Source organism: Lutzomyia longipalpis, chromosome 3 (genome assembly GCF_024334085.1).
Source record: "Lutzomyia longipalpis isolate SR_M1_2022 chromosome 3, ASM2433408v1".
NCBI lineage: Eukaryota > Metazoa > Arthropoda > Insecta > Diptera > Psychodidae > Lutzomyia > Lutzomyia longipalpis.
The window spans coordinates 2,490,546-2,515,633 of NC_074709.1; the positions used below are offsets into that span (position 1 = coordinate 2,490,546).

General features: G+C 36.9%; 4 protein-coding genes across 7 annotated transcripts in view; all 4 read left to right on the forward strand.

Annotated features, from left to right (window-relative positions):
- LOC129794093 (GPI mannosyltransferase 3) overlaps positions 1-25,088 on the forward strand; it is a 1,193,052-nt gene that overhangs the window by 321,332 nt on the left and 846,632 nt on the right. The gene's annotated exons all lie outside the window — the stretch shown is intronic.
- LOC129794120 (cytoplasmic tRNA 2-thiolation protein 1) overlaps positions 1-25,088 on the forward strand; it is a 1,132,104-nt gene that overhangs the window by 260,384 nt on the left and 846,632 nt on the right. The window lies entirely within an intron of this gene.
- LOC129794129 (plasma membrane ascorbate-dependent reductase CYBRD1) overlaps positions 1-25,088 on the forward strand; it is a 1,128,201-nt gene that overhangs the window by 256,481 nt on the left and 846,632 nt on the right. The window lies entirely within an intron of this gene.
- Positions 631-24,909, forward strand: LOC129794186 (paired box pox-neuro protein). Its single transcript, XM_055834840.1, has 6 exons — positions 631-836; positions 8,703-8,808; positions 16,402-16,542; positions 16,703-16,782; positions 20,794-20,986; positions 23,284-24,909. Exons 2-6 carry the CDS (start codon positions 8,796-8,798, stop codon positions 24,120-24,122), a joined length of 1,266 nt encoding a protein of 421 aa, XP_055690815.1. The 5' UTR covers positions 631-836; positions 8,703-8,795; the 3' UTR covers positions 24,123-24,909.

The following is a 25,088-nucleotide window of genomic DNA, read 5'->3' on the forward strand; positions in this document are numbered from 1 at the left end:
CCCCAGTTCGACCCTCTCGCCCGTTTCACGCTCCCACGCTCGGCGTCTCGATTCACGGACGCTCTTTCCGTTCCAAGACCGTTTATGCTACACAGTGGTGCGTGTTCGTCGGTGCCACATGTTATGCTACGCCTTCTCACCATCCATCTCGCTCAGTCTTGCTTCGCGTGCTCTTGGTGCGAGTGGGGACGCTGCTCCGGCAAATAGCGTTGCAGCACCCAACGACGACGGATCGCATTACAAATCGCCACTTAAGCGTTCACGCGGCCGCCTTTCTGCTTCTCCCGGCGCTCTAAGCGAGACTCAGGCTCAGTCATCTGCCGAAAGCGTTTCCTGCTGGCCGCTCCGTGGCCCAGCTCAGTAATTTTCATGTAATCTCGCGAATTGGGTCTCTCGTGAAATTTTGAGAAGTTTATTTAATAAACGTTTTGTGTGAAGTATTAACTCAAAAAAATAAAATTGCAATAGATTTTAAAAGTGAGAAAAAAAAATAAATCTCGGACAATTGAGATATCTAATGGAAAATTTGTTGGATAAATTATCCAATTACTAACAATAAGTAAATAGTTTAATGGACGTACATAAACTTATTTGCTCACAAAATGACAAATTAATACAACCATAGTTATGAGAATAGGAAATTGAGGAAAAAAGTGAATAATCCAATAATAAATTTTTATTTGTTGTGAGGATTTGAAGAAACATTTAAAAATAAGTCTTTTAATTTGAAAACTTTTAACAGGTGTTGTATAGATATCAGGTGTTTTTAGTTAAAGTTATGCAGTGCTAATTAATTCACGTTTGCAGTGATACAAATTCAACAAGTTGTTTCAAAGGTAAGGAAATAGAGATTTCTTTTAAAATCCTTATAAAAAAATCTTGAGAAGATAATTTCGTGTTTTTTTTGTTTCTTTGGATTTTGATTAAAATTTAACAATGTTTTTGCTATAAGCAGGTGTTCAAATTGCAAAATTTGCAATTAATAAAAAGTTAAACAACTCAATAAAGATAAAAGTGTGCTAATTTGTCGAGATTAACGACCGGAAGAATACTGATAAATAGGTGTTTAGAAGCTTAATTATTTTCAATGCAAATCTCAGAAAAATCAGATGAATTTGAAAAACATTGAAAAGAATATTATTTTAATTTTCTTTTAAATAAATTAAAGAATAATACCTAAAACTGATTTTATTGAAATGGAAAACTCGAGCAATACAAATTTTTATTAACTTTCAAAGGCGATGAAAATAAGAATGTTTTGACAATAATTTAAAATTGAAAAGCCTTTATATCAAAGGTTTTTTTTTTATATAAAAATATTCTTGGTTCAGATTCCTTGAAAATTAAATGCCTTATAACTTCCATGGTGTAAGACACAGTAAAAGCTTTTACAGAATTAAAGGCATGTGCCGTAGAGACTTACGTGTCACACGTAATTATAATTTTTTAATTAAACCATTTACACCTCTTATAGCAACGTGAGCGAATGAAAAACCTTCCATACCGTGCTTAAACTGTCTAATTAGAGTAATTACTTCATTCCTGCCAATATGCCTCGGACTTTTTCTTCGGGGGTTGTCTTCCATTCCATATAAGATGGGTTTCTTGAAGAAAAACCGTTTCGCCACATGGCAACGGTCATTTTAGTGTGACCAGAAAAAAACTGTGTAAGGAAAATAGTAGAAGAAATGCCATAACTTTTCATATCTTAATGAGTCCAAAGTGAGGAGAATTATTGAGGAAGTGTGTCTGCTGTTATAATTGGAGAGGGGAGTAAAAAAGCTCTCTGCAGCAATGGCGGAAAACACCCTATATTTTCTCTACACTTTATTCTGTATGTAACAGAACATTGTATTTGATGATGTCCTGCGCATCCTCGGACACAGTTAACGCCTCCTCGAAGGCATCTTCAGAAATTTCAGCCATTTGTCGTGGGACGAAAAAGAGGTCATGAAGACAGGGTAGGATCTAACGAAATGGGGTCACTTGGGGGTGGTTTTGTGCCTCTCTCGAAGTTACGTGAAAATTTGCATGGTATACCCGTGGAACACGCAGCCTAAATACCCGTGAACGCCAACAACCCTTTTACATGAATCTCTCAGTGATTTTCCAGGAAGACCTTTGGGGGCGTTTTGCGGGGGTGGCAGCGCGCGAAAAGGGAGAAAAATGTGCGTTCAACCCTTGAGTGTCGTCCGGTGATAATCTTGAAATTATTATTCGATAGATTTGCATAAAACAAGGGCAATTTACACATTCACTCATTAGATATGCCATAATTTCACCCCGATTTTCCCTATGGTGAACTCGGACGGTGAGCTTGAACGTGCGGAACTTGTCCGAGGAGAGAATTCATAATGAAATGCCCAATATGCACGCTATCCATGAGGGCAATTCACCTCACAGAAACACCTCAATAGCCATCAAAGCCATCAAATATTGTCCCGTAATTTGCCTGGCAAATCAATGGTTTGAATGAAAGGGATTGCTTGCATTTTTCAGGGTTTTTGTGGCAGAGAAAACTCTTTAAAAAAAAATCAAGGGGTTAATAATTTTTAATCAAAATTATTTGTGAAAAATCTTCAACAAAAAATCTTCTTTAAATGTTCTACTCTAAAACTTTCTTAACAGTTTTATCATAAATTCAGCAAATTAATATTTATATAAGTATTTGCACAAAAATTTCAAAAAGTTTCACACCCCTTTTACTTGCTATTAGCGAGCTTCAAGCTCCCCCGCAGGACTTGTATGGCGTTTGCAATTTTAAAACAATGTAAAGGGTAATCGCGGTGTTTCATTACACATTCAAATTAACAATTAAATGGCACATAATTGCGATAATGGGGCGACTGAACGGCGATTTAATGCGAACTCGAGGTGCAATATGGTGAACATGTGTCCGCAAAAGCGTCGCCCCCGCAGAAAAGCTCCCATGCAGTGCCGATTAATGAAATCTCTCGATGGGATCTCACCCACCCGCAAAGGGCCTTCAAATTTATTTCCTCGCTAAACGAAAGCGCCAGCAAATTTATGTCCTTTTGTTGTAAAGTTCACGCTTTCCCTCACGAAGCTTTCGTACATTACACATATGTATATAGTGTTGGGGCTTTTGAGGTGCTTTTTAGCCTTCGTCAACCCCCTCACCATCCACTCAAAATACATACCTTTATTGCTCTTTCTCTCACACAAACCATCGCGAGATTAAGCTGGCGCGCTCCAAAGAGACGTTTTTGGTGTATTTTAACAGCTTTTTCCCCTTCACTATTTAGACACACATAATTAAAAATTAAACGTCCACATTAAATTACATTACATTTTTACCTAATACGTTTTTTGGGTATAAAAGTGAATCAAAGTCCATAAAAATCAGAATATTGACTTTATGGCGGTTTCTCCAGTCTTTATGCATGGTGTTTCTCTCTTTATCCTTTGTGGCTTGAATTCACGGAAGGGTTTATTTCAGAAAAACAAAAAAAAAGCATTGAAGGACTGTCCAAAAAGAGACGCCCATAAATCAAGGCTCGGAATTATTTGGTTTTTGGTTGCGTTCGAAGAGTGAGGCAAAGAAGGATTTGTTAAATATTTGTTTTTGTCGCTATTCAGGGGTATATATATAGGTGTGAGAGCACAGGTATAGTGTGAGAAAGAATTAAAAGGATTCTCAAGATCATAATCATTTTCACATCAGTTTGTTAATTTCGTTCTTTATAAGATTCATGTGTGGGTTATAAATCAAATTCTAATGGAATCAACACAGTTTTGCTAAATTAAAATGTCCACCAGATGTCACTGCTCACACCGCAAGCCCTCTAGTGAGAAAAAAATGATACACGTTTTATTTAATTTTTAGATTTTTAGTTTAATTTTACAACAAATCTCATCTGGCTCATTTAGCCAGTCTGATTGTTTTTATTAGTACAAATTCCATTTTCTTCTGAATTTTGTCACAAATAAAATTAAAGTAATGTACATAATATAAAATTTATACATTTAAGAGCTTGTCATTTAATGAGATAATAAGAATTTCAAGCTTCTGAAAATAAAGTCGTGTCAGAATTAATTAAATCTTGGCAAAAATGATGACTAAGAAATCGCCACACGAATTGCATTTTTTCCCCTTTGGGGAACACACAATTTGTTTATTTTCTTAACCACATCAGTTTAATTCTTATTTTCTTCCATAAAAAATGATGAATGTGGAAAAAAATCGAAACCCCTTCTTTCGGGAGAAATAAAATTAATGCAAGAACGATGTTTGAGCGCAACTTGAGAATGAGACTTTGATGAAGTGAGAACGTAACCGAAGAATCGACCACCATCGAAAGGGGGGAAATTTTTCAGCTTTGAATGGTTGGGAGTTCTAAAAACAAAACAAAAAAATTAAACAGTACTAAAGAGTTTTATTTAATTAAATTTAATTACCATAAGAAAAAATAAAAGACATTTTATGCTTAGGTTGGTGTGTACGGTGGATGGTGTGGAGGGCTTTGTTTTACGATTTAAAGACATTTTCTAAGATTCATTTTAATTATATATCACAAAAGAACATTAAAAGTTTTTTTTTGGCTATGCTCTTTTGCCCCCTCTGTTAATCAGATAAAAACCGTGTTTCGATAGATTTTAAAACCATCGCACAATGTTCGAGATATTCGGGCCGGTGTGTGCGCTCACGAAGAGACAATTAAACAAATCCGTGCGAGTAATTAAAAGTTCTTTATCGGTTTTACACACATTTTAACCACAAAATCTATACGGCAACATACAAAAACCCACCCATTGGACCTCGCATCTCTTTTCTCTGCGAGCTCTCTCTCTGCGGGGCCACGGTGGACCGAGGAGGAATCTGCGCGCTCCTGGACCACAGAAAATTGATGGCCGCAAGGCAACAAGAAGCCGTTAGTGTTTATTTGCTTTAGCATACCGGAAATGGATTCAAAAATGGACACCATTCGATTTGAGAGGTATTCTAGGTCCGTGTCCCAAAATAGCTGCGGGGGAAAATGCTGAAGAAGAAAAACAAAATAGAAAATCAACGATGGAATGTGCAATTGTGCAAAAACTCCCAAACATTACTTTTCGGCAAGATGATACACTTTCTTTTGGGCACAACCTCACACATTCCTCAACTTTTTAATTAAAAAAAGAAAAGAAAGAATATCCATTAGAGTTGCTTTTGGTTTCCTAAATCTCTTTACAGTTACATATATATAATGTATATATATATATATATATAATGTATATATATATATATATATTATGTGGAAAAAGAGTAATAAAAAGTTTTTGCGAAAATATGTAGCTATTTGCCACTTAGCTAAACCTTGTGCTGCCTACAGAGAAAAAAAAGCTTATGAGCTTTTAGATATAAAGCTTGATATGATATACTTATAATATTTTTAAAGTGTTTTATTAGGTTTAAAAACATTAAGTCAAGATGAAAAATATATATTTTCCTTAACTCATTCGTTTATGTAACATCTGGCAGGTTACTTTATAAGTTTTTCTTTATTATTATTATTTTTCATGCCTAATGGTAAAACTTTTTTCCTGCAGAAGCTTTTAAACAAGGACAGAAAAATATTTGTAGAGGATGAGTCAAGATAATAATTTAAATACAAGGAAAATTTTTTGTCCACAAAGTGAAGGTTATTTATTTTTGTTAGAAGAAAATTATCAAGTTCTAAAATTAATTATTTAAAATTTAACAATAATAATTCTGTTTGACCTTAATTTGTTTTAGAACTATAAAATTCATGACAGATTAAAATTTTCCAAAACGTCGCTGGAAAACTTATGAAAAATACGCGTTTTTTGCATTCAATTCTTTTGTTAAATTCGAATTAAAAATTACTCAACTTCTTAATTCTTGAAGCATAACTGGGATAAGATAAGATCTAAATAACCTTAACATCCGGCATTTCTTGTTCAAATCTTCAAATCTCTATAGGACCCCTGGAGCTTTCCGAATTATTGAACAAATAGCCAAATCACATAGTTTTCCGCGCCTATCGAAATTCATCAATTTTCTGCTCGTTGTGGTTGAATAAAAAATTTTCTTTCTTGATAAAATTCCCATAGAGTTTGGGCAGATGTTTGAGGTTCCATAAATTTTAGCATCCACTGGCATCTGACGAGATTAATGCAAATTGGATGCATTCCATTGTGAATTAATTGTTTCCCACTTTTATCATCACATCTCTTCTGCATTGGACGATGGGGGCAAAATGGTCAGAGATGATCATGTCGAGTGGAGCTAATAAGCCAATATCTGTCAAAGAGACTATCCACCAAACACAGCCATCCCAGGTTGGATCTTCATCTATCCTCCAAACGCTTTTGGGGGCTTTGCGTCTTCCTCAGTCACAGTCATAAAGTGGTCACCGAGTCTCTTGTCGGCATTCCAAATAATCGTAAATTTTTCCACCACGCACCCGTGTGTGTGGTCGCGTATTTTTTTGGGTGTTAGCGCCTGGAAAATTTCTCAAATCAATCACCAGCTTACAAGATCGCTCTCCTCCGCACGCTCCCCAGGAGAAAAAAAAAACATGTGCCCATGTTAGTTTCTTTAACACTAGTAGGAAGAAAATGTCCAATTTGGAATTCATTTATTTCGTGTCACAACGTGAATGTCCATATACGGAATTAATTATGCACGGGGGGTGGTCGTGAGTGACACAAAAATGTACACGCGGTCACTTGTCACAACCCCCAGTCCAACCCCCACATTTAGCCACCCGTAATTAATTATAAACAAAGCACCCAATATGGGGGTCCTTCTGTGTGTTTTACCCCAATCAATATGGCACCTAATTAAAAGCGATAAATCATCGTGGGGGTGAAAGGTCCTAAATTAATTTCTATTGCCACCCCCTCGGGCAAGCACCATCCCCAACCCGTCCACGTGTAATGCGTGCTCCACAGCACTTCATCCACCACTCCCCCACATATAGGCATTTGCATACGCGAGGCCACCCCCATAAACCCCAATCTTTCATCCCGTAAGATGCGAGAATTTTATTTGGCGCAATTCCCGCAATTGCCGCAATTGTGAATGGGTCGACACATCGTAAAAAGATCCCTTGATTTACCATCCAGAGGGATTGTTATGCAAATGAGCCAACAACGGCACACAGCTCGCGCGACCGTTGCGACAGCATGGATTTCCTTGTGCCCGCGAGATAAGGTTACCACAAAAACGGTGTAAAATGGGGCCAATGTGTGTTAGAAGGAATTTAATTAGGGGACATTTGTGTATAATGAGACACGGTTAGTTTGGGATATTTAGGACAGAGAGGCGGCCCATTTTTTCACAGAACAAAGTGAGTTCCTCAGAGATTGAGAAGAATATAAATAAAACTTTATTTAATCAATTAAAAAAAAAACATTGATTTAAGAAATTTTGAGAATCTTTAAAAGATAATAAAATTTAAGGGGAAGTTAAGCTTAAGACTTAAGGAATTGTCAAGATGGTTCGATGTGAACTTTAGGATATTTCTGGATGAATTTCACACAATTTTTAAATTCAATTTTTTTCGTATTCTTGTTAAGAAGCCAAAATATTGATTGAGCCCATATTTCAAAATATCTCAAGAACTTTTTTATTATCTTGAAGTCTGACTACTAAGCTGCCTAAAGCGCTCAATTAATTCTTAACGGAAGGTTTTAAAATTCCTTTAGTCGAATCAATTCGATTTTGGGTTAAGAGTTAAGGACGTTTATAGAAATATTTTTTATTAGTTGATTAAAAATATAATTAATTTATCATTTGAATATATAACACTTGAGGAAATTTGGGAAATTTACTTTTGTAAAGGTTACTTTTGTAAAGGATTTTAAGATTTTCTGAATTTAACAACTTTAAAGAATTATGGTCACCTATACTTTTAAAGAAAAAAATAGAAAACTTAGTTTCGATTTCTAAATATTTTTAAAACAAATTATTTAATTATTAAAAAGATATTTTTCTTTTAGTTTATTTATGAATTCTTCCCAAGAATCAATCAAAAAGGTTCGTAGCATCATTTAGTGGGTGTTGTGAAAAATGGCGTCATCATCTTGTTAGAAAGGGTGCGTCCGTTAACTCCCCAGAGTGTGTTTATGAGCATCGAAAATGACCAATTTTGGGGAACAAGCACCACAAAAGCAAAACAATCTTAATTTCCCTAAATCACATTTACATATCACTGTGCGTGAACTTTCGACACGTACAATTTCCCTCGTACTCTGGGTCCTTCTATTGTGTATGAAAGGGCAGGGGTCGGGCGATCTTGTGGCACACAAACCCGGAGGACTCACAGGGTGAATCAAATTACATTTAGACTGTGAAAAAATTCTAATTATATTAATTATCGCCCGCTTTGCTGCATAAATTTGAATACTAATCTGCCCATTGAGCTTCAAACTCGATGTTGTGGGTGGATGGTTAATTCCTAACCTGAGGCCAGGCAAGGTATTAAAGGTGTAAGTATATAAAACAGAGAGAGTGTGGAGGACTGCGGGAAGTGAAAAGTGGCACGACAGAAACGGTGTTTTACTTCTGAATTTCTGGGTAGATTTCTGATTGTGTCCACCGATAGGGACACCCAAGCTTGTTTTATTTTGAATCTATTAACTCACCCAAGCCGTTTAAATGCGAATTAATCACAGAATGTGGAAGCACATTTGGGAAATAAATCATAATAAATTCCACTTTTATTTCCCCGTAGATACACCAACGCACGCGGTTTTTCACGTTTTTTTCCGGAGAAACAACACACGGCACCCACAGTCAGGATTCTTGGTATCAACAACACACAGAAATGCCACATACAGGTAAGGATTTGCATTCTGGAGCAGTATTACCAACTTATAAGGAAGCATGTGGAATTTGGGGGGTTGATATGGGATTTTCCGGGGAGAAATCGGGAAAATCATTAAGGCTAATATGCTGAAAGTTACAAGTTTCGATAAATCCTTCCCCTATCGGCTAATGAGACTTTCTTTTTTAAGGGTAAGGATACGATGCCTTATTAATATCCATGAAATACTTTTCTCTAGCCACTGATACATACTAATTTTTCCTGGACTGTGATTTTGTGGCTGAAAAGGGAAAATCTTGGGAATATACATAGCAAAATATTTCCTTTTTAAAAGTTTTCCTATTGCGTTTAATTTAAGTTTTTGGTTTTTCAAGGGCCTGATTATCTAGGTTCCTGGCTTTCTAAATATCTGTTTTACAACGATTTTTTTTTTAAATTAAAATAACAATGTGGTAGAAAAATAAGAATTTTAAGTTTTTTTAAATCATTAAAATTATTTTTCTTTTATTTATTTTTTTTCCCTAAAAATCATAAGTTTAGCTCATTCTCAATTAAATAAAAATGTGTATATTTTTTCATATTTGTCTTTCTAATCCTGTAATAGGCAAGTAATATACGCAACAATTAAGCATAAAATTAATGCTTTGTCCTTTAGTTCAAACTTCAATCCAAAGTCCCAAAAAAGCGTTAAATAAAATTACGATTAAAAGATATTTTTTACATTGGAGTCAAATTTCTGGATCTATTAAATTTAAATTGGGTACTTTGGGCAAGTCTTGGTCAGTGGACTCATTAAATCATCCATCGTCATCTTTTTGTCTTCCTGCTGGCCACCGGGTACTTTCGGGACGCCTCTGGGGTTCCTTTTAATTGCTGCATTTGACACTATAATGGCTCACTGATTGTCTCTCGCTTGTCCTCGTCAAAATTGCATCATTCCCCACATTGGTTGTGCTTCTCATCGTGCACATATGTGTCTCTTTATACCATCACCATCCAGGAGAGGTCGTTAAAAGTGGTGGGAAACGGCTCAAGTGTTCAACTGAAATGTGCCGCAAGATATCTCCTCTACTCAAATTCAATTACATCCGACGCGAAAAATTACAATTGACTTTCACACACTACACCGATATGTCTTAGAGGCGAGGCTATTTTGTGCAGAGAATATCCCACCCGGTTTGCCACGCTCAGGTGCCAAGGGATTCGCGAGCGCCTCGCCAAAGACACCAAACAAAAAAATTCCCGGGACGCTCATATGGAAATGGCTATTTATCGCCTTTGAAATTACCAAACGAATGGAGGGAGTTTTGTGATGCCGGAGTAATCAATATATGGGCAATAATAGTGCTAAGTGAAAAACCACTTAACACTGTGAGCATCCCAACATTGTTATATAGGCACTGCAGCCGTTGGAAAATCCTCTCCGACGCGATTCCGTGGCATTTCTTTTCAACCATACATTCCCCTTGGCTTTCGCATTTAAACTGATTTAATGTGGCCAACAATAAAACAGTTGTTCTTTTTACCGCATTCGTCATTCTTCATCACTTTTGCACCTTATTCGCCATCGGGGTGTCGGTATCTGTGTTTCTTCCGTCAGATCTTGTGTGCGCGCTGTCAGCAATTCACACACCATCCATCCATCCTCTCTGCATCTCTTGCATACATCAACTTCCCGCAAATCGTCGGGTGGACAGAAGTTATATGGAGATTCACTCAACATGGCATAAGTGGACAAGGAAGTCACCCAACGAGACGCTAAGCAGATCTCTTGATATCGAGGCGTTGCTTTTTATTATCTTCCCACCAAGTGGACGTTGACAATTTCATGGACTTTTAAATCACAAATCCCTTACGAGAGATTATCCAAATGCGATAGGGGAATAAGGAAGTTAGAAACCTACCTATATACATACATATGTATATATTTATTACCTATCTGGATCATCTGGACTAATTTTCTCAAAGCTAAAATGGTTAGCTGAGTAATTCTTATGCGAAGCTTTTATTATGATCTTTGTTTTATGTTGCTGATGAACTACATATTTAATTTTTAAAAATTTTAAAAAGACTCATAGAATTTTTTTTCGAACTCGTTTATGGGTTATTATTTATTACAATAGGGGTTAAAAATTTAAGATCATAACTTGATAAATTATATCGAATATGTTCATTAAATTAAATATTACAAAGATTTAACACAAATAATATTTAACTATATACAATTCTGCAAATAATTCAACAAAATTATGTAATTTTTATCTATTAACTTAAATTTTTGCTCATTTAATTTTCTTAGACTACCAAACAATTTCTTTTGCGGATAGTGTGTTCAACCTGTTAACGTTAGGTAAACTTTATACACTGGAAAGCTCTCTAAAGAATTTTAATCATTTTTCCCTGTAAAAATTTTAAGTGAGTGTTAATTTCCAGGTTTTGGGAGATAGCAAGTGTTTATAGTCGAAAAGCCATTCAATATTGACTTTAAAAAATTCTATCATAACAAACTTTTACAGTCGCCGTAGAGATACCGCATTAATTGATTTTAATGATTCTTTTACCAACCATAAAATCTTATTTTTATTCCCTTGGAGAACAAGCATTGATTAATTTAATTAAATAGGGTGGTATAGGTTATTAAATTGCTTATAAGATAAAGGGAGTGATGATTCGGACATCGAGGAAAGGGACTTGGAAGCCTTCTGGAATGAAGTGAGGACTGAAAGTGAGTGCACAGCATTGAGTCACGTAGTGCAAGAAGTGGGATAATGTGATTTCCATCATCATCCGCGCGCTCTATCGCGCCAATTCAGCCGGAATTTCAGTAGCCAAATGTGGAAGTTGTTATTAGGGATTCCTCTTCTTTGTGCGCGCTATCCCGTAATTATATTAATAATTGACACGCTGTGATTTTTACAGCGGCCGGAACGCGAAAGGAGACCAACCCGCGGAGGATCCCGCGATCTGTGGTATATGTAGCTACCTCTAGATTGGAACTAATTGAATTTTTCAGCAATAACACGGCGCTCGACGGAGAGACAATAAAATGGAGAATATATGGAGACGGGCACGGAGAAATATTGGAATGGACCGGAGAGCAGAGAAACTCGTTAAGGATGGATGAATGGATGCTGTTTATAAGGAATGCCCATCCGCGATAAGTCAATTAAATGCCTCCCCAATTTTATTATTCAATGGTCATATAATATTAGATTTTTTGGGCCGATGTGGGCAACCTTTTGCTATAGGATGGCGCATAAATGGTGATGGTACAATGAGGAAATCACTTTATGATTTCACGTGTTATGCGCATCACAATAAAATTGCCAGCCGCGGAGAAAATATGCTGGGTACGACTGTAAAAATCCTCCCACGCCCTGAGAGTCCTTCTCGTCCGGGACTTTGGTGGTTGTTGTGAAATTGAAAAGAGAAACTCTCTGTCAATCATTGGTTGATTTATGATTATTGGGGGCACGAGCCCAAGCGCGATTTGACGACAGTTAAATTACAATTTGCGCCCAGCGTATTAGCATATAACGTTGTGAGGTGTTTTTTGGGTGGCACCCAGAAATGATCGATGTGCCCAAAGGAGACCCAACATCGGCCCATCATCGGTATTTTGTGGGTCCACCGCAATTTGTGACGAGATTGGTGCAAAGAGAGTACTCATTACGTGCCCAAAGAAAATTCTGCACGTCTTACGTATTGTTAAGTAAACAGGCGCACGTGACTCCGCAAAGTGCCTGCGTCCCTCCTGCCAAATGACTAATTGTACCCCATTTGCTACAAAGTGCGCACTCAAGTGAGGACAATTATCGTGCAAGACGTCGGCTTCGACCAATTGACGGTCGCGATGCATACTTAAGGTACTCGCGCATTGGCGGTTTTGCTGGCTATGAAAGCCACACATGGTGTCTTATTTAAAACGAAAGAGGGGAGCAATGGAGAATTGAATACAATAAGAAGCTCCAAAATTGAGCGAAGCTGTGTGATGTTGATTAATTGAGATTTCTTAGCTTATCCTCCTCTAAAAGAATTTTTTTTTCAAAATGAATTTAAATGAAAGATTTTTCACTTAAATTAAATTCAACAAAATAATAAATATCTTGAGATGATTCATAAAAAAAAGCTTAAAAAAATGCAGATTCTGACCTCAAATTTTTGCCCTATCGCTGCTTTATTTTGTTCCATTAGTTTCTTACAAAAAGAAATCCTAATATCCGTGAATTTGAGCCCTGAAAAAAAAACCATCACAGTGGAATTCCTTTGCGCGAGAGAGCATGCATGGAAAGTCATGGGGGGAAAAACGACCATCAAAAAGCCACGAGCCAAAAAATGCAGAGAACTACATATTTTTGCTGACGTTGGACGCACCACACCATCTAATTTGGTATCTATATAGGTATGCAGGTGTGTCTTCTTTTATCGCTAATGCTCTGATTGCATTTGTCTTTTGGCCAACGCACCCCAGATCACTCCAAGATTGTCCCTGATGATGGCAATATAATCACCATTAGCGGGAAAAAGGTGCGCGAAGAGCCACTTTTTGGCCATTCCGTGCACTTTGGCCCTCTCTGGGTTTTTTTTTTGTTTTCTGCTGAGGCACCTTTAAGCCACCGTGGGCGCAACGGATCTCCACAGCGTTGATCATTAAGCCACGATCGTTACGATCTTCACAGAAAGGTGTCTCAATTTCATCAATCGAGGGGTTTTCTTGGTGAATTTTGAAAAGTCTTGAGAGAGCTTTCTCCCAAGATGGTCACAAACCATTTGGGATGAACCAAAATGGAGGCACAACAGATGATCAATTAAGATTAACAAATTGATCAAACATCGAAAGATCACTTCCTACATACTTGGATACTTTTCAACGATATTTTGTCAATTTTTTTCAGAGTTTGCAAATGAAGAAAATTGTGGGCCTCTGTGGCAAAGTGGTGTGATGATTTTTAATTCTTCAATGAAAGAATGACAATGACCAAGATATCCGCATTATAATTCCCTTGTCTCCACGACAGACATCATGATCTTCATGCGATCTTCATTCCAATTTGCCTGGAATTTTCCAATAATGCGAAATGATCCGTCGGTGCGAAAATCGCGCACGCAGAAATTGCCAACCATGCAGCATGGTGAGATTGGAATTGAGTGGGATTGCAGATTAACATTGTGTGGACAATTGTACAAAAGCGTCGGGTAGGCACAACTTTATTTTCTTGGGGCAAAAAAGAAGCCCAATTGGCGCGCTACTTTGAACACCGCGTCGCTTTTGGATCAATGCTCGCAGAGATGATTGCTGGCGTGTATGGCATGCCAGATTGGATGGTGCTTGTGCAGAGAGGTACAAGAACTTAAAAAAAATGAGCACATTGCTACAATTTTCTCACCTCACATATCACCCGTACGTGAGAACACTTAACAACAAATTATTTCCAAAATTAGTAAATTTAATTAAGCGAAATGTAACGCATTCCGTGGCGCAAGAGGTGAATCGCACATGGAAAAAGTAAAGGTTTTAACACCAGAAGAGAAGCAAAGCAATGCAGACTGATCGTTGCGGTGTTGAGGACATTTGCGGTTGTGATTTGTGCCCCCAGAGAGGCTTTGGCAGACCAAGGAGGGACGTGGAATGGTGAAAAAAAGACATCCACCAAGTGAATAAGAGCGTCAATAATTGAAACCGGTATCACCTTCATGTTTATATGGATTGTAAATGCGACATCGCACTTGAAGGATTTGATTAATGGTCCCCAACAATCGGTGACAATTGTATTTTTTTTACAATCATCATCTCACCTTCTGTCCGCCGTATTTGTACTCCTTTTCTCACCTTTTCCACTCCTCACGCACCATTTTTCCATACAAAATATCTCTTTTTTTGGGGTTCGTTGCATTTGAACGTTTTTTTTTTATTCTTTGAATTATTCGGAGATTTTTGGACATTTTTGCCGTATCGAGTGATTTAATCACCTGACAGCAATGAGGGGAGCAAGCCATTCACGAAATATTTACGATCTCAACATCTTTGATTTAAGATGTTGGGTAATGAATATAAGATTTGCTTGCGAATGGTATCAAAATTGTCGCAAGACGTGAGATTTTGTGGATTTATTTTATGAAACAAATTTTAAAATTGTTAAAATTGATGGATAAGAAAACTAATAACGGTTGAAGCTTCTTATTTTTAGTATTTTTATCAATTTAGTGTTGAATAATCTTTTCAATATGTGGGCAAGGCGTCTTAAAATCCTAGAAGTTCAAGCAGCTCCGATTTATCTTTAAACATCTAAAATAAAATATTTCCAAGCTTAAAATTTGAAAATTAGGATTTTCAATCGTTAGAATAAACGTCACTGTCATATGCTAGAATTACCCTTAGATTCCAATCTATATGCTCCTGAATCTTTCTCCCTTTTTTTCTGTTCATGAATCTGCAAAAAATTTCGCCTTAATCTTACCAATTTATTTCTCAAATCTTCACAAATTTTTTCCATAAATTTATTAAAGAAAAACTTGCATTCCATCCAGTAAAATCGATTTTCATTTTACTTTGTATAAAAGAAAATCATGTTGCAGGAGGAGCTTTAATTTAGCTACCGTGTTTAGCAAAATTACCTTTTAAGAGTCCATTAAGAAAATAAACTTGAAAACATCCCGCACCAACCCCTTAATTAAGTCACCAACTTTATACATAGCGATGTAGCTTCTATTAGCCAACATAAACATCTCAATCAAGCACCCAATATGTGGCACAAAGCTTCATCAATCACGGGAAATTTTGTACTCCACAAAAGCGGGCTCCCGTAGTGGGGCAAAAATTAATCATTTTGGGGTGATTTCGCGAGGAGCTTTCACGTGGTGCACTTGAGGTGGTGCATGCAAGAATGCGATTAAATACAAATTGAGATGTTTCGCGGAGCGTTCAAAGGGGCCGCGCCAGAAACTTCCGAAAGCCATTTGTGTGGCTCCACATCCTGATGGTTTGGGTAAATAACTCGACCGTTTAATCAAATCACCCGATCGAAGTAAATTTGTGCTCATTGCCCCAAATGGGCTCCACTCCCCAATCAATTGCTTGAGGAGGCAAAAACACACGGCGCAGACCTCCTTCAGTGCACCAAGGCGCGTGTCTTGCCATTGTGCTCCTTCTGCTGATATGTACTTTGTGCAATCATCATCGTTGATTACCGCACAAATACACGATTCAATGGCAAAAAGTCCTCAGGAGCCCTTTGCATCCAGAATCAATTTTGATTTGCCAGAAGAGAAACAGAAGCAAACACATAGCAAAACATAAATCGATTATCATCCCAATTTCGGGGCAATTTAGCCCATGTTCTTCATGATCCTAATGACTAATTCTGCATACGAAATTTTCTGTATCAGTCTACAGAAGTTTAGGCAAAAAATCCCTCGAGGTCTATTATCTAAATTGATTGTCTAACTTCATGTCCAATCAATTTAGAAGATTCCTTTCTGGGGTATCTTTTACGACATCAAATCAATTAAATTGAGACCGAGATAGGATCAAGCAATTTAGGAGATGAAATCCTCGCATCAGGTGCGTGGATGGATGTTAACTCAATGCATCCATTTGTCTTTGCAGGGCAGGCAGGTGTGAATCAGCTGGGCGGTGTCTTTGTGAACGGACGACCACTTCCGGATTGCATCAGGAGGCGAATTGTGGAATTAGCTCTCATGGGAGTGCGTCCTTGTGATATATCTCGCCAATTGCTTGTCTCTCATGGTAAGGAAACCCAAATTTTCACGCTACATCCCACGAAAATCAGCTAATTTGATAAAATTCGTTTAAAACTAAAATCAAAATGTCTGCCAAAAAGGACGCCACAGACGCCATTTTTTTTGTTAAATAAAAATCGTTATTTTAAATGTTTTTTATCTTTCAGGTTGTGTCTCGAAGATCCTGACGCGTTTCTATGAGACCGGCTCAATTAGACCCGGATCAATTGGGGGCAGTAAAACAAAGGTAAGTGATCGCTATAAATTCAATAAAATCATCCGAAAACAGAGTTTATTTTTGTGGTTTAGTTCCTCAAGCACCTCTGACCTCTCTCACTCCACGGCACCGCGCACAACGCTCGGGGTGAACTTCCTGCGAGAGGAAGAAGAAATTATTGCCCAAAATTCATTTCGTCTTATTTACCCTTATTTAATAACCGAACACGGGAATTGTACACACAAAATACACATATCGCCATGAATGATCTAGCGCCGTAAATTTTGTCTAATTTTCACCTTGTTGTTGCGTGGGCTCTTCTGTAGCGGCGGTGCCCCACGAAATAGCCAATCAATCCGTATTCAATAAAACGCAGAGGGGGCTGTGAGAAAGGAGGAACCGATTCGCTTAATTGACCCTTCGTGCCGTGGACAATTTAGGAGGGATTTTCCTTTTTCCGCTACGAATTTCACATAAAAAAAACATACATATTACGAATGCTTCATATGCTTGAGTGCAAATACCACAGAATCCTCCGCATTATGTTAACTCTGTCGTATGGCTGCGAGAACTTTCTTTCAGTACGAGGGCTTTTGGAGAAAAGCACTATAAATTTTATTAAACATGACACGGAATTTGTTGAGCTGACTTGAACTCTTGAGCTTTGTCGGAAAATCATAAATTAACTTTTATTTGTTACCTGTTTGGGATTGAAAGAGAAATTCAGGAGCATTTGAATGAATATAATTTATTCGGATTTTACACTTATTTTTAAATATACATAACTGAGGAAGGATTCAATTTATATACGACACGCTATAGGCGAAAATATGGCATGAAATCTTTTCTCAATTTATTTAAAAAAATTATTTCAATTAAATTTAAAGATTTTCTTTTTAATCATGCATGTCTTATGTTACGTCTATTACATACATATCATAGATCTACGTTAGTTACCTATAATGCAAGCTAATAAACGACCAAAGTTGCTCAATATCAACCTTCTCTTCTCCTCCTTTATGTTTATATTTCATCAGCAAACGGCTTATAAGCGTGGAAAAGACGTATGAGAAGCTTCGTGGATTGCGACGTGAGTTGATGGCTCTTGTAGATTAAGGCTCAGTGTCGGGGAAGTTGTGTTCAACATGACCCTCTTACATGTTTGTCCTTCTGTCTCGTGTACAAAGTGCTTGTCTGATAAACGAATTAATGTCGTGTCCACCGCAGTGGACAAAGCAAAAAAAAAAACACCCACGAGGGGTTATGGGATAATCAATGGGAATTTCTTTCGATTCTCATCCCTCAAAAAAGGGGGTTTCTTTGTCACCCCATTTGCGCGCGCGTGAGTGAATTTATGGGGCTGTTAAAATTCCCATCAGTTTCCGCATGAAGTGATGGCATATTTAAATTTTAAATGCTATATGAGAGGGCAATTGATTGGGGGCAACGGCTAAAGGCGCGCAATTGTTGGGAATTTCGCATTGCAATAAAAGAAGATGTGGTGACCCCAAGAGGTGTCGTCCATCCACAGATCCATTGCAAGAGCTCGTTTGTGCAGTCACAGGCGTACCCCTTGTGCAAGCGGCTAATTCGTAATGACAGAGTGCGGAACGTGTTAAAATATTTATGCAAATTTTAAGTGCGTGTGCAAATGAGGTGCATTTTATTGAAGCCCCATTGTATGGGCACTCGGTGTCATTGATTTTTTACAACCGTTTCATTGCTGGAAAATTGCTTTTAAAAAATCTTATTAAATCATCCACCACAATGGATACGATGCACGCAAGCACACGCAAAAGATTGGACATTCACGGTCAATTTTTTCTGCACAAAAGTCTCATCTCTCTGGGCCACACGGTGTGACCATTACGCGGGGATATCGCGAACGACGAAATTGCCGAAGAGACATCAATGGGTGATTTTTGAGCATGAAAAGTTGCTCTTAAATGCAAATTTTGGGTCATTAGAGGTGATAAAAGGGAACTATAGTGTTTATGCTAACCATTAATGGTGTAACTTTGTATGCGAGTAAATTGAATATTTATTCCTGGGTGGCATGCGTAAAGTGAAAATTATTCAAATAATTTGCCGTATGACCGGAATATATATTTTCCTAAAAATAAAGGGGGTTGAATTCAGAACAAAATATGAGCAGTATATTAATTATTATTATTTTCGTAGCCAACAAAGTCTCGAAAATGGGTTATAAATTATACATAAATTGCTAAGAATTTATGACTCTTGGTGTGGCCAATATAATGCATAAACAAAATGTATTTTTGTTACTTTTTATTGAAATTTTCTGGAAGAAAGTTTGTGGTTGTTTTTTTTTCTTTAAAATTACAACCACATAAATCTCATGAATATGCTGGAAAAATTTAAAATAATTTATTTCTGAACATAGCATAAAATTCCAATGCAAATTTTTCAATAGATTTTTCGTAGAGGGAAAGCTTATGTTGGGCGGAGTATTTAAAAAAAAATCAAATACTGTCGTATGAGGTCAGTTTTGACTTTATTTTTGAGTTTACGATGTAGATAAAATTACACTTTACTGTTTTATCTTTATTTAGACCTTTTGGGAATTGTAGTTCGTTGACTTTAAAAGCATAAAAATAATGTAAAATGTTTTTATTTTAAAAAAGTCGGCTGATGGGTTAAGTTTTAGAATTTCAAAGATTTTTCTATTAAGAATTGGCTTTTTCTAGATAATTTTCTTAAATTAGAATTTGACAGTATCTGGATTAATGCAAAATATAGTTGGAATTATATGCTAATCTTCTAGACTTTTTAGATATTTTCCCTTATTTTCATTTAATCATGATTAGAAAATAATTATGAAAAAAGCTAAAATATTACCTAATTTAATATTTTTTAAAAAACTTTTAAAAATTTTAATTCCTCTAAATGAATTCACAAAACAACCCCAGTTGACAGTATTTACATATAGTTACTTATTAAATGTTCAAGAACTTTTCCAATGACAAATAAAGCATTTTATGATTAATTTCCCGTAGAAAAAAAAGAACAAAACTCACCGCTCTTTAGGCAAGAAAATTACCCGGAAAACTCATAAAGTTTAGAGAGGATTTCCATCATATTCAAGCGTGGGCATATTATCAGTAGCTACATTGCCGCAATTATCTACACAACATATAGTAATTTCAGCGTGTTGAAGGTATTTATTGGCAGGAATACAAACAAATCGAGTGCATAAATTGGAGCGAATCAATCAATTTGATGGGAAAGTGATTACCGGCAGCAAAGAGTGGCAATAATTCGACGCTCTTTTAGTATCTTATCGAGTCACACACACTCACCGTCAAGTTAATTAATCACAGAATCGCCCGATTATTGGGGATTTTCTCACGTAGTGAAACATTGTTGCAGGCGGGCTTTTCCACGTCGAAAAATCCACATGTGGCATTTTTTTTTTCGGTGTCGAATAGAAACATCTGAGATTGTGGAAGATTAGCCATTTTTCCTGCTTTGCGTTTTTTATATATAGCAATAAAATTGAGGAGGAAAAAAAGTGTCCTTCTACCTGGTTTTACTGACGACGATAATTTTCGCTCTCTTGCTCAACAATAAAAGCACAATTACGCGACAAATCGTTTTAATTAGGAGTTTCTCTCTCCAAGCTGAACCAAATGGACAAATGGCGGTGAATCACGAAACAAACCTCCCTGGCCCACACTTCACCCTAACATCCCCTATTCTTGGTGATTTTTCCCAACCCTCATTTTCCACGTTGGATTTATTTTTGTACATAGAACTTCCGTGCGTCGTTCCAATTTAAAAGTAAAAAAAAAACTCTAATTTTTTCAATCAGGGATGCAAGGTAAATTGCATAAATTGCAGAGTAGCCGGGTAATTTTCAAGGCATTAAATCACGAGCTTTTAAAGCTCAGCGTAGAACAAAAAAAATCCCCCATAATTTTACAGAGCCTTGTTAGCACTCAATTCAAGTAAAATGAGTCACAAAATGGATAAAATATGCTAAAGAAATACATAAGAATTTTTTTGTTTCATCTTTTACAGCAAGTTGCAACGCCGACGGTTGTGAAGAAAATTTTGCGTTTCAAGCAGGAAAATCCGGGGATGTTTGCATGGGAAATTCGAGATCAATTGCTGGCACAGAGGATTTGTGATCCAAATACCATCCCGTCTGTTAGTTCAGTTAATAGAATTTTGCGCAATGGAGGACTCTGGACAGACGACATGGCTACTAATGGTGAGTTTCTAGAGATTTTTCCGTTAAGACCGCCATCTTGGACGCTGCTATTTTGAACATTAAACTTTAATTTTAAATATTCATTTAGTTTCTTTATTCAGTTTTTCATGAACTTTTTATCATACATATTTTAATAAGAACTTTTTTTGCTTTAAAAAAGTTAAGAGAAGGTGACAATACTCCTTAATTTTGTACCAAAGTTTTTGCACTCCGAGTGATTAAATTCATTTTATTTGTTCTCAGAAAGCTAATTCCACGAAGAAAATTAATTTCTTTACGGTTTTCTTTTTTAACTTTACACTTAACTTATATATAGGTAATACATGGGGTTTTGTCTTGGGTTTTGTAGTTTTTTGCTTTTTCACAATAAAGACTAAAAGTGATTCTAATTTTAATTAATTCTCTTGAGTAACTTTTTAAGTTGCAATGAGGAAAACTATTAAATTGTACATCGATTAATTACACGCTATTTTCATGTAAACAACATCTTTTTCTCCATATTTTGCTAGTTTCAAGCACGAATGGAAAATTTTCGCTAATTACGGGATGTTTTTGTGAAAGAAGATTTTTGTATTTATCCAGAGACGTTAAAATTAAATTAAATTAAAAATTAGACAGTTGAGGCATTTTTATACATTTTCACGTATAATATTTTTAATTATTTGTGAAAAATCGAGAGTTTTTTTTCCAAAGGGTGGCAAAGTTTATTGGAATAATATTATTTATCAAAAAAAAAAAAAATCTTCCTTGACGCGAAGGAATATATTTTCTCAGCTTTGTTGGCGCATCTTCTTCACAAATCTCACTTTCGCAATAAAAACTCAAAAATTGGCTGGTTCATTGAGTGCGAATGAGGCGCAATCTCCGTGGATGAGGAGTGAGAATTGCAACGCGTATTAAATAATTAAAAATCACTCAAAAGGGGCAAGAGGGGCGGCCACAGAAGATGAGGGCAATTTAGCCATGAGTACACCGCACCAAGCAAATGCGTGTGCTGTGCGTACTCTGCGAAAACTCAATTAGCATAATGCAGCCCCACCCCATTTTTTGGGGCTGCGGTTCCCCCCTTTTTATGGCTCCCGGGCGGAGGCGGAAAGAACCACGCTCGCGAGCACCCCATTCGCGAGCCCCCCCCCCTCCGAAAATGTACTCACAACACTTTTAGATGTGGAGTACTCTGTAATTTTGGAGAGCCGCTGTGGGTTTTTTCGCTCATCGCAATGGAGCCCCGCAAATGAGCCACTGACTCTGCCTTTCGGCGGCAATCAATTACAAAATATGCAGGGTGCTCTTGTAATGTTAACGCACGCTGTTTACTCAAAGCTTTTTGGGCTTTTTGGAAATTATGTACTCGACGGACAAGTCAAAGAGAGAGCCTCCAGCATGACGAGTGCAATTAATTGAATCATTTGCCCAAACTGTGTCTCATTTGCAGCCAATGAAGGTACATTTGCGCCTCGAAAAAAAAAGCAGTAAAAGGAGTAAAATGTAAACGAACTCATTAAAGGTTGCAGTTTTATTCACACTCTCTGAGATATTTTGTGAATCACATGAGATGAGAGATAAATTGCAGGTTCGTTGTACATATTTTATTTAATGGGAATGCAATGATTTAAAACCTTTCAGAAGGGGAAAAAATATTTATAAGGTTTTTTTTTAAAGGAGAAAGCAATAAGATGGTAAAAGGATTTTACTCTGTTTTGTATGAGAAGCCCCTCATTTAAGGAATTTTAATTTAAGGATGTGGCGTTGTCTTGAAGAGAACCGAGAAAGAATAAAAAATCGCAAAAGAGATTTGCTGCCCCTATTGTTCAATTGAAATATCTGGGAAAAGACGCAAAAAAATGTCAAAAAAATGTAAAAAATGACGTCACTTTATAGATTTTTGTCTCTTTACCCCTTGGAGGATTTTGCTGGCCACCGTGGCCAATTGGAGATTTTTTAAATCATCACAGAATAAAATCTCTTAAAAAATATCATGATAATTTCTACAATTGTGTGTATGAAGTTCCATTACTACGATATCGACAAAAGAAATTTTGGAAAAATATTTTCTTTTAAGAGAAAATAAAGATCAAACTTTTGAGGTTAGAAACATTGATCCTCCAATTTTTAAAGAATCATGAAAAAGAAATTTTCCTTCAAAAACTCGATTAAAGTTTTCATGATTTTTCAATGATTTTCTTTTCAAAATAATTTATAATAAAATTCTTAATTTATTTTTAAACTTTATCGACTTGAACGAATCAATTGCAAAAATTTTAATAAAATAATTTTCCAATTATTCTCCTCTCTAGAACAAATGCTGAGGGAAAGTCATGGATACCTTCCTGCAAAGAACGTTCCAACATCAATGTACGGAACAACTTCATCGGGAGGCACATCAAGTGATCCAGCAACCTCAATGGCACTGTCGCAGTATCGTTTTCATGGCGTTGGATCGAGTCTTGCGAAGCCCCTGAGTCATCATGTGGCAGCAGATCAACCCAGAGCCCCCCTCCGGCCAGCCCCAATGGCTCCATCTCCACCCGAAGCCCATCAATCGCATCCCACATCACCAAAGCACCTTCAGCGCTCCCCTGATCTCAGTCCACAGACATCCCCGCCCAGCCATCAAACCGACGATGCTCCGCACACCTTTCCAGGAGGAATAAATCCTGGCATTAGCCCCTTCCCCAAACACTGGATCTGGAATACTGCGGGACTCTTCTATGCTGCTGGGAGTCGTGATCAGTTGCCACCACATGCTTTCCTCCCATATGCAGCGCATTTCAATGGGCTCCCCATTTCACCGGCAGGATTGCATTTTGACTCCCATCAAGCTGTGGAGACAAAGGGTCAGGACACGAGTGATGATTCCCTGGATCAAGATGATGCAGCACGAAGTTCCACAAGTACGAGTGTACCCAAAAAGCGGAACCCATATTCGATTGAGGAACTACTGAAGAAGCCCGAGAAGAAGAGGCGCTTCAGCGGATGTGATTCTGCAGTTATTACCAATCATCCAGCAAGTAAGCCCGTTGTGATCACCTTGGATGATACCTCGCGCCTCTCGGGCACCTCATCGAGCCACCTAGCATCGGATGAGACGGACGCGATGGCTGATAAAGCGTGTCACATTGAGGTGTGCGATTGAATCGCTTTCTCGCGGATCCTTCCTGTGCGCACAGCACATAAGAAGCGGCGGGAAGTGATAGGAATTGTAAATATAGAGCAAGTCTTTTGATCACACTCTGACCATATGATCGAGATTGCAGATTCGTAGCTGAGAGCTGCGACTGTGAGATTTGCAATTTGCAGCAAATGAATTACTTATGAGGGTTGGCAGAGGTTCTCAAAAACAACTTTTTCTCTTAAATTACTTACAAAATTATAATTCTGTAAAAATAATAAAGAAAAAATCTTTAAAAAAATTAAGAAAAAGTGGACAAAGTCAAGTACCGGATGCTCTTTAAGTTTTTCATTCAAAATTCAAATAATATTCCCGAGACAAATAAAGCAATTAAATTATTGTTTTGTCCTTAATGCTGTTAAATTTTTTTTTAAAAAGATTTTACATGAAAAAAAAATTATAAAAGTAAAACGATCGAGCAAAAAGAGCTTAAAGAAGAGATAAAAGTTTGAGAGCCACTGGTGAGAGCCCTCTTAATCACACACCTGTCGTCTACGCTGTGTTTTTCGCTGACAAATCAGCACAAATAATATAAATTCAATATTAAATGCAGAGTGTGACTCGGAAAATTCACATTAATTCATACTATACCATAAGAGCGCCATAGAAGAGAAACTTGTAGCCGTATAAAAGTTTTAGTTTTATCTTTGTAGTAAAAGAAATCCCGCGAATGATTGTTGTGTAGCCAGAACACAGAATGTTGAAAATGTAGTTTTAGATCAAAATAAAAATCTCTGAAATATCGAGAATAAAGAAAAACTCGCTTGTTTTTTTTTTAAATGTTGATAAGTTCAATAATATATTATTCTCTGCTGACTTTTGAAATAAGTGCATTATTTCTTAAGCTAAATGCGAAAAGTAATTGTGAGGAGCAATATCCAAGGGGAAAGCATCTGGCAAATCAACAAACAAGGAGGATTCGGAATAAAT

Coding starts and splice junctions, on each gene's coding strand:
- LOC129794186 (XM_055834840.1), top strand. Junction 16,543..16,702: donor CCAATTGCTTGTCTCTCATG/GTAAGGAAACCC, acceptor TTTATCTTTCAG/GTTGTGTCTCGAAGATCCTG. Junction 16,783..20,793: donor TTGGGGGCAGTAAAACAAAG/GTAAGTGATCGC, acceptor CATCTTTTACAG/CAAGTTGCAACGCCGACGGT.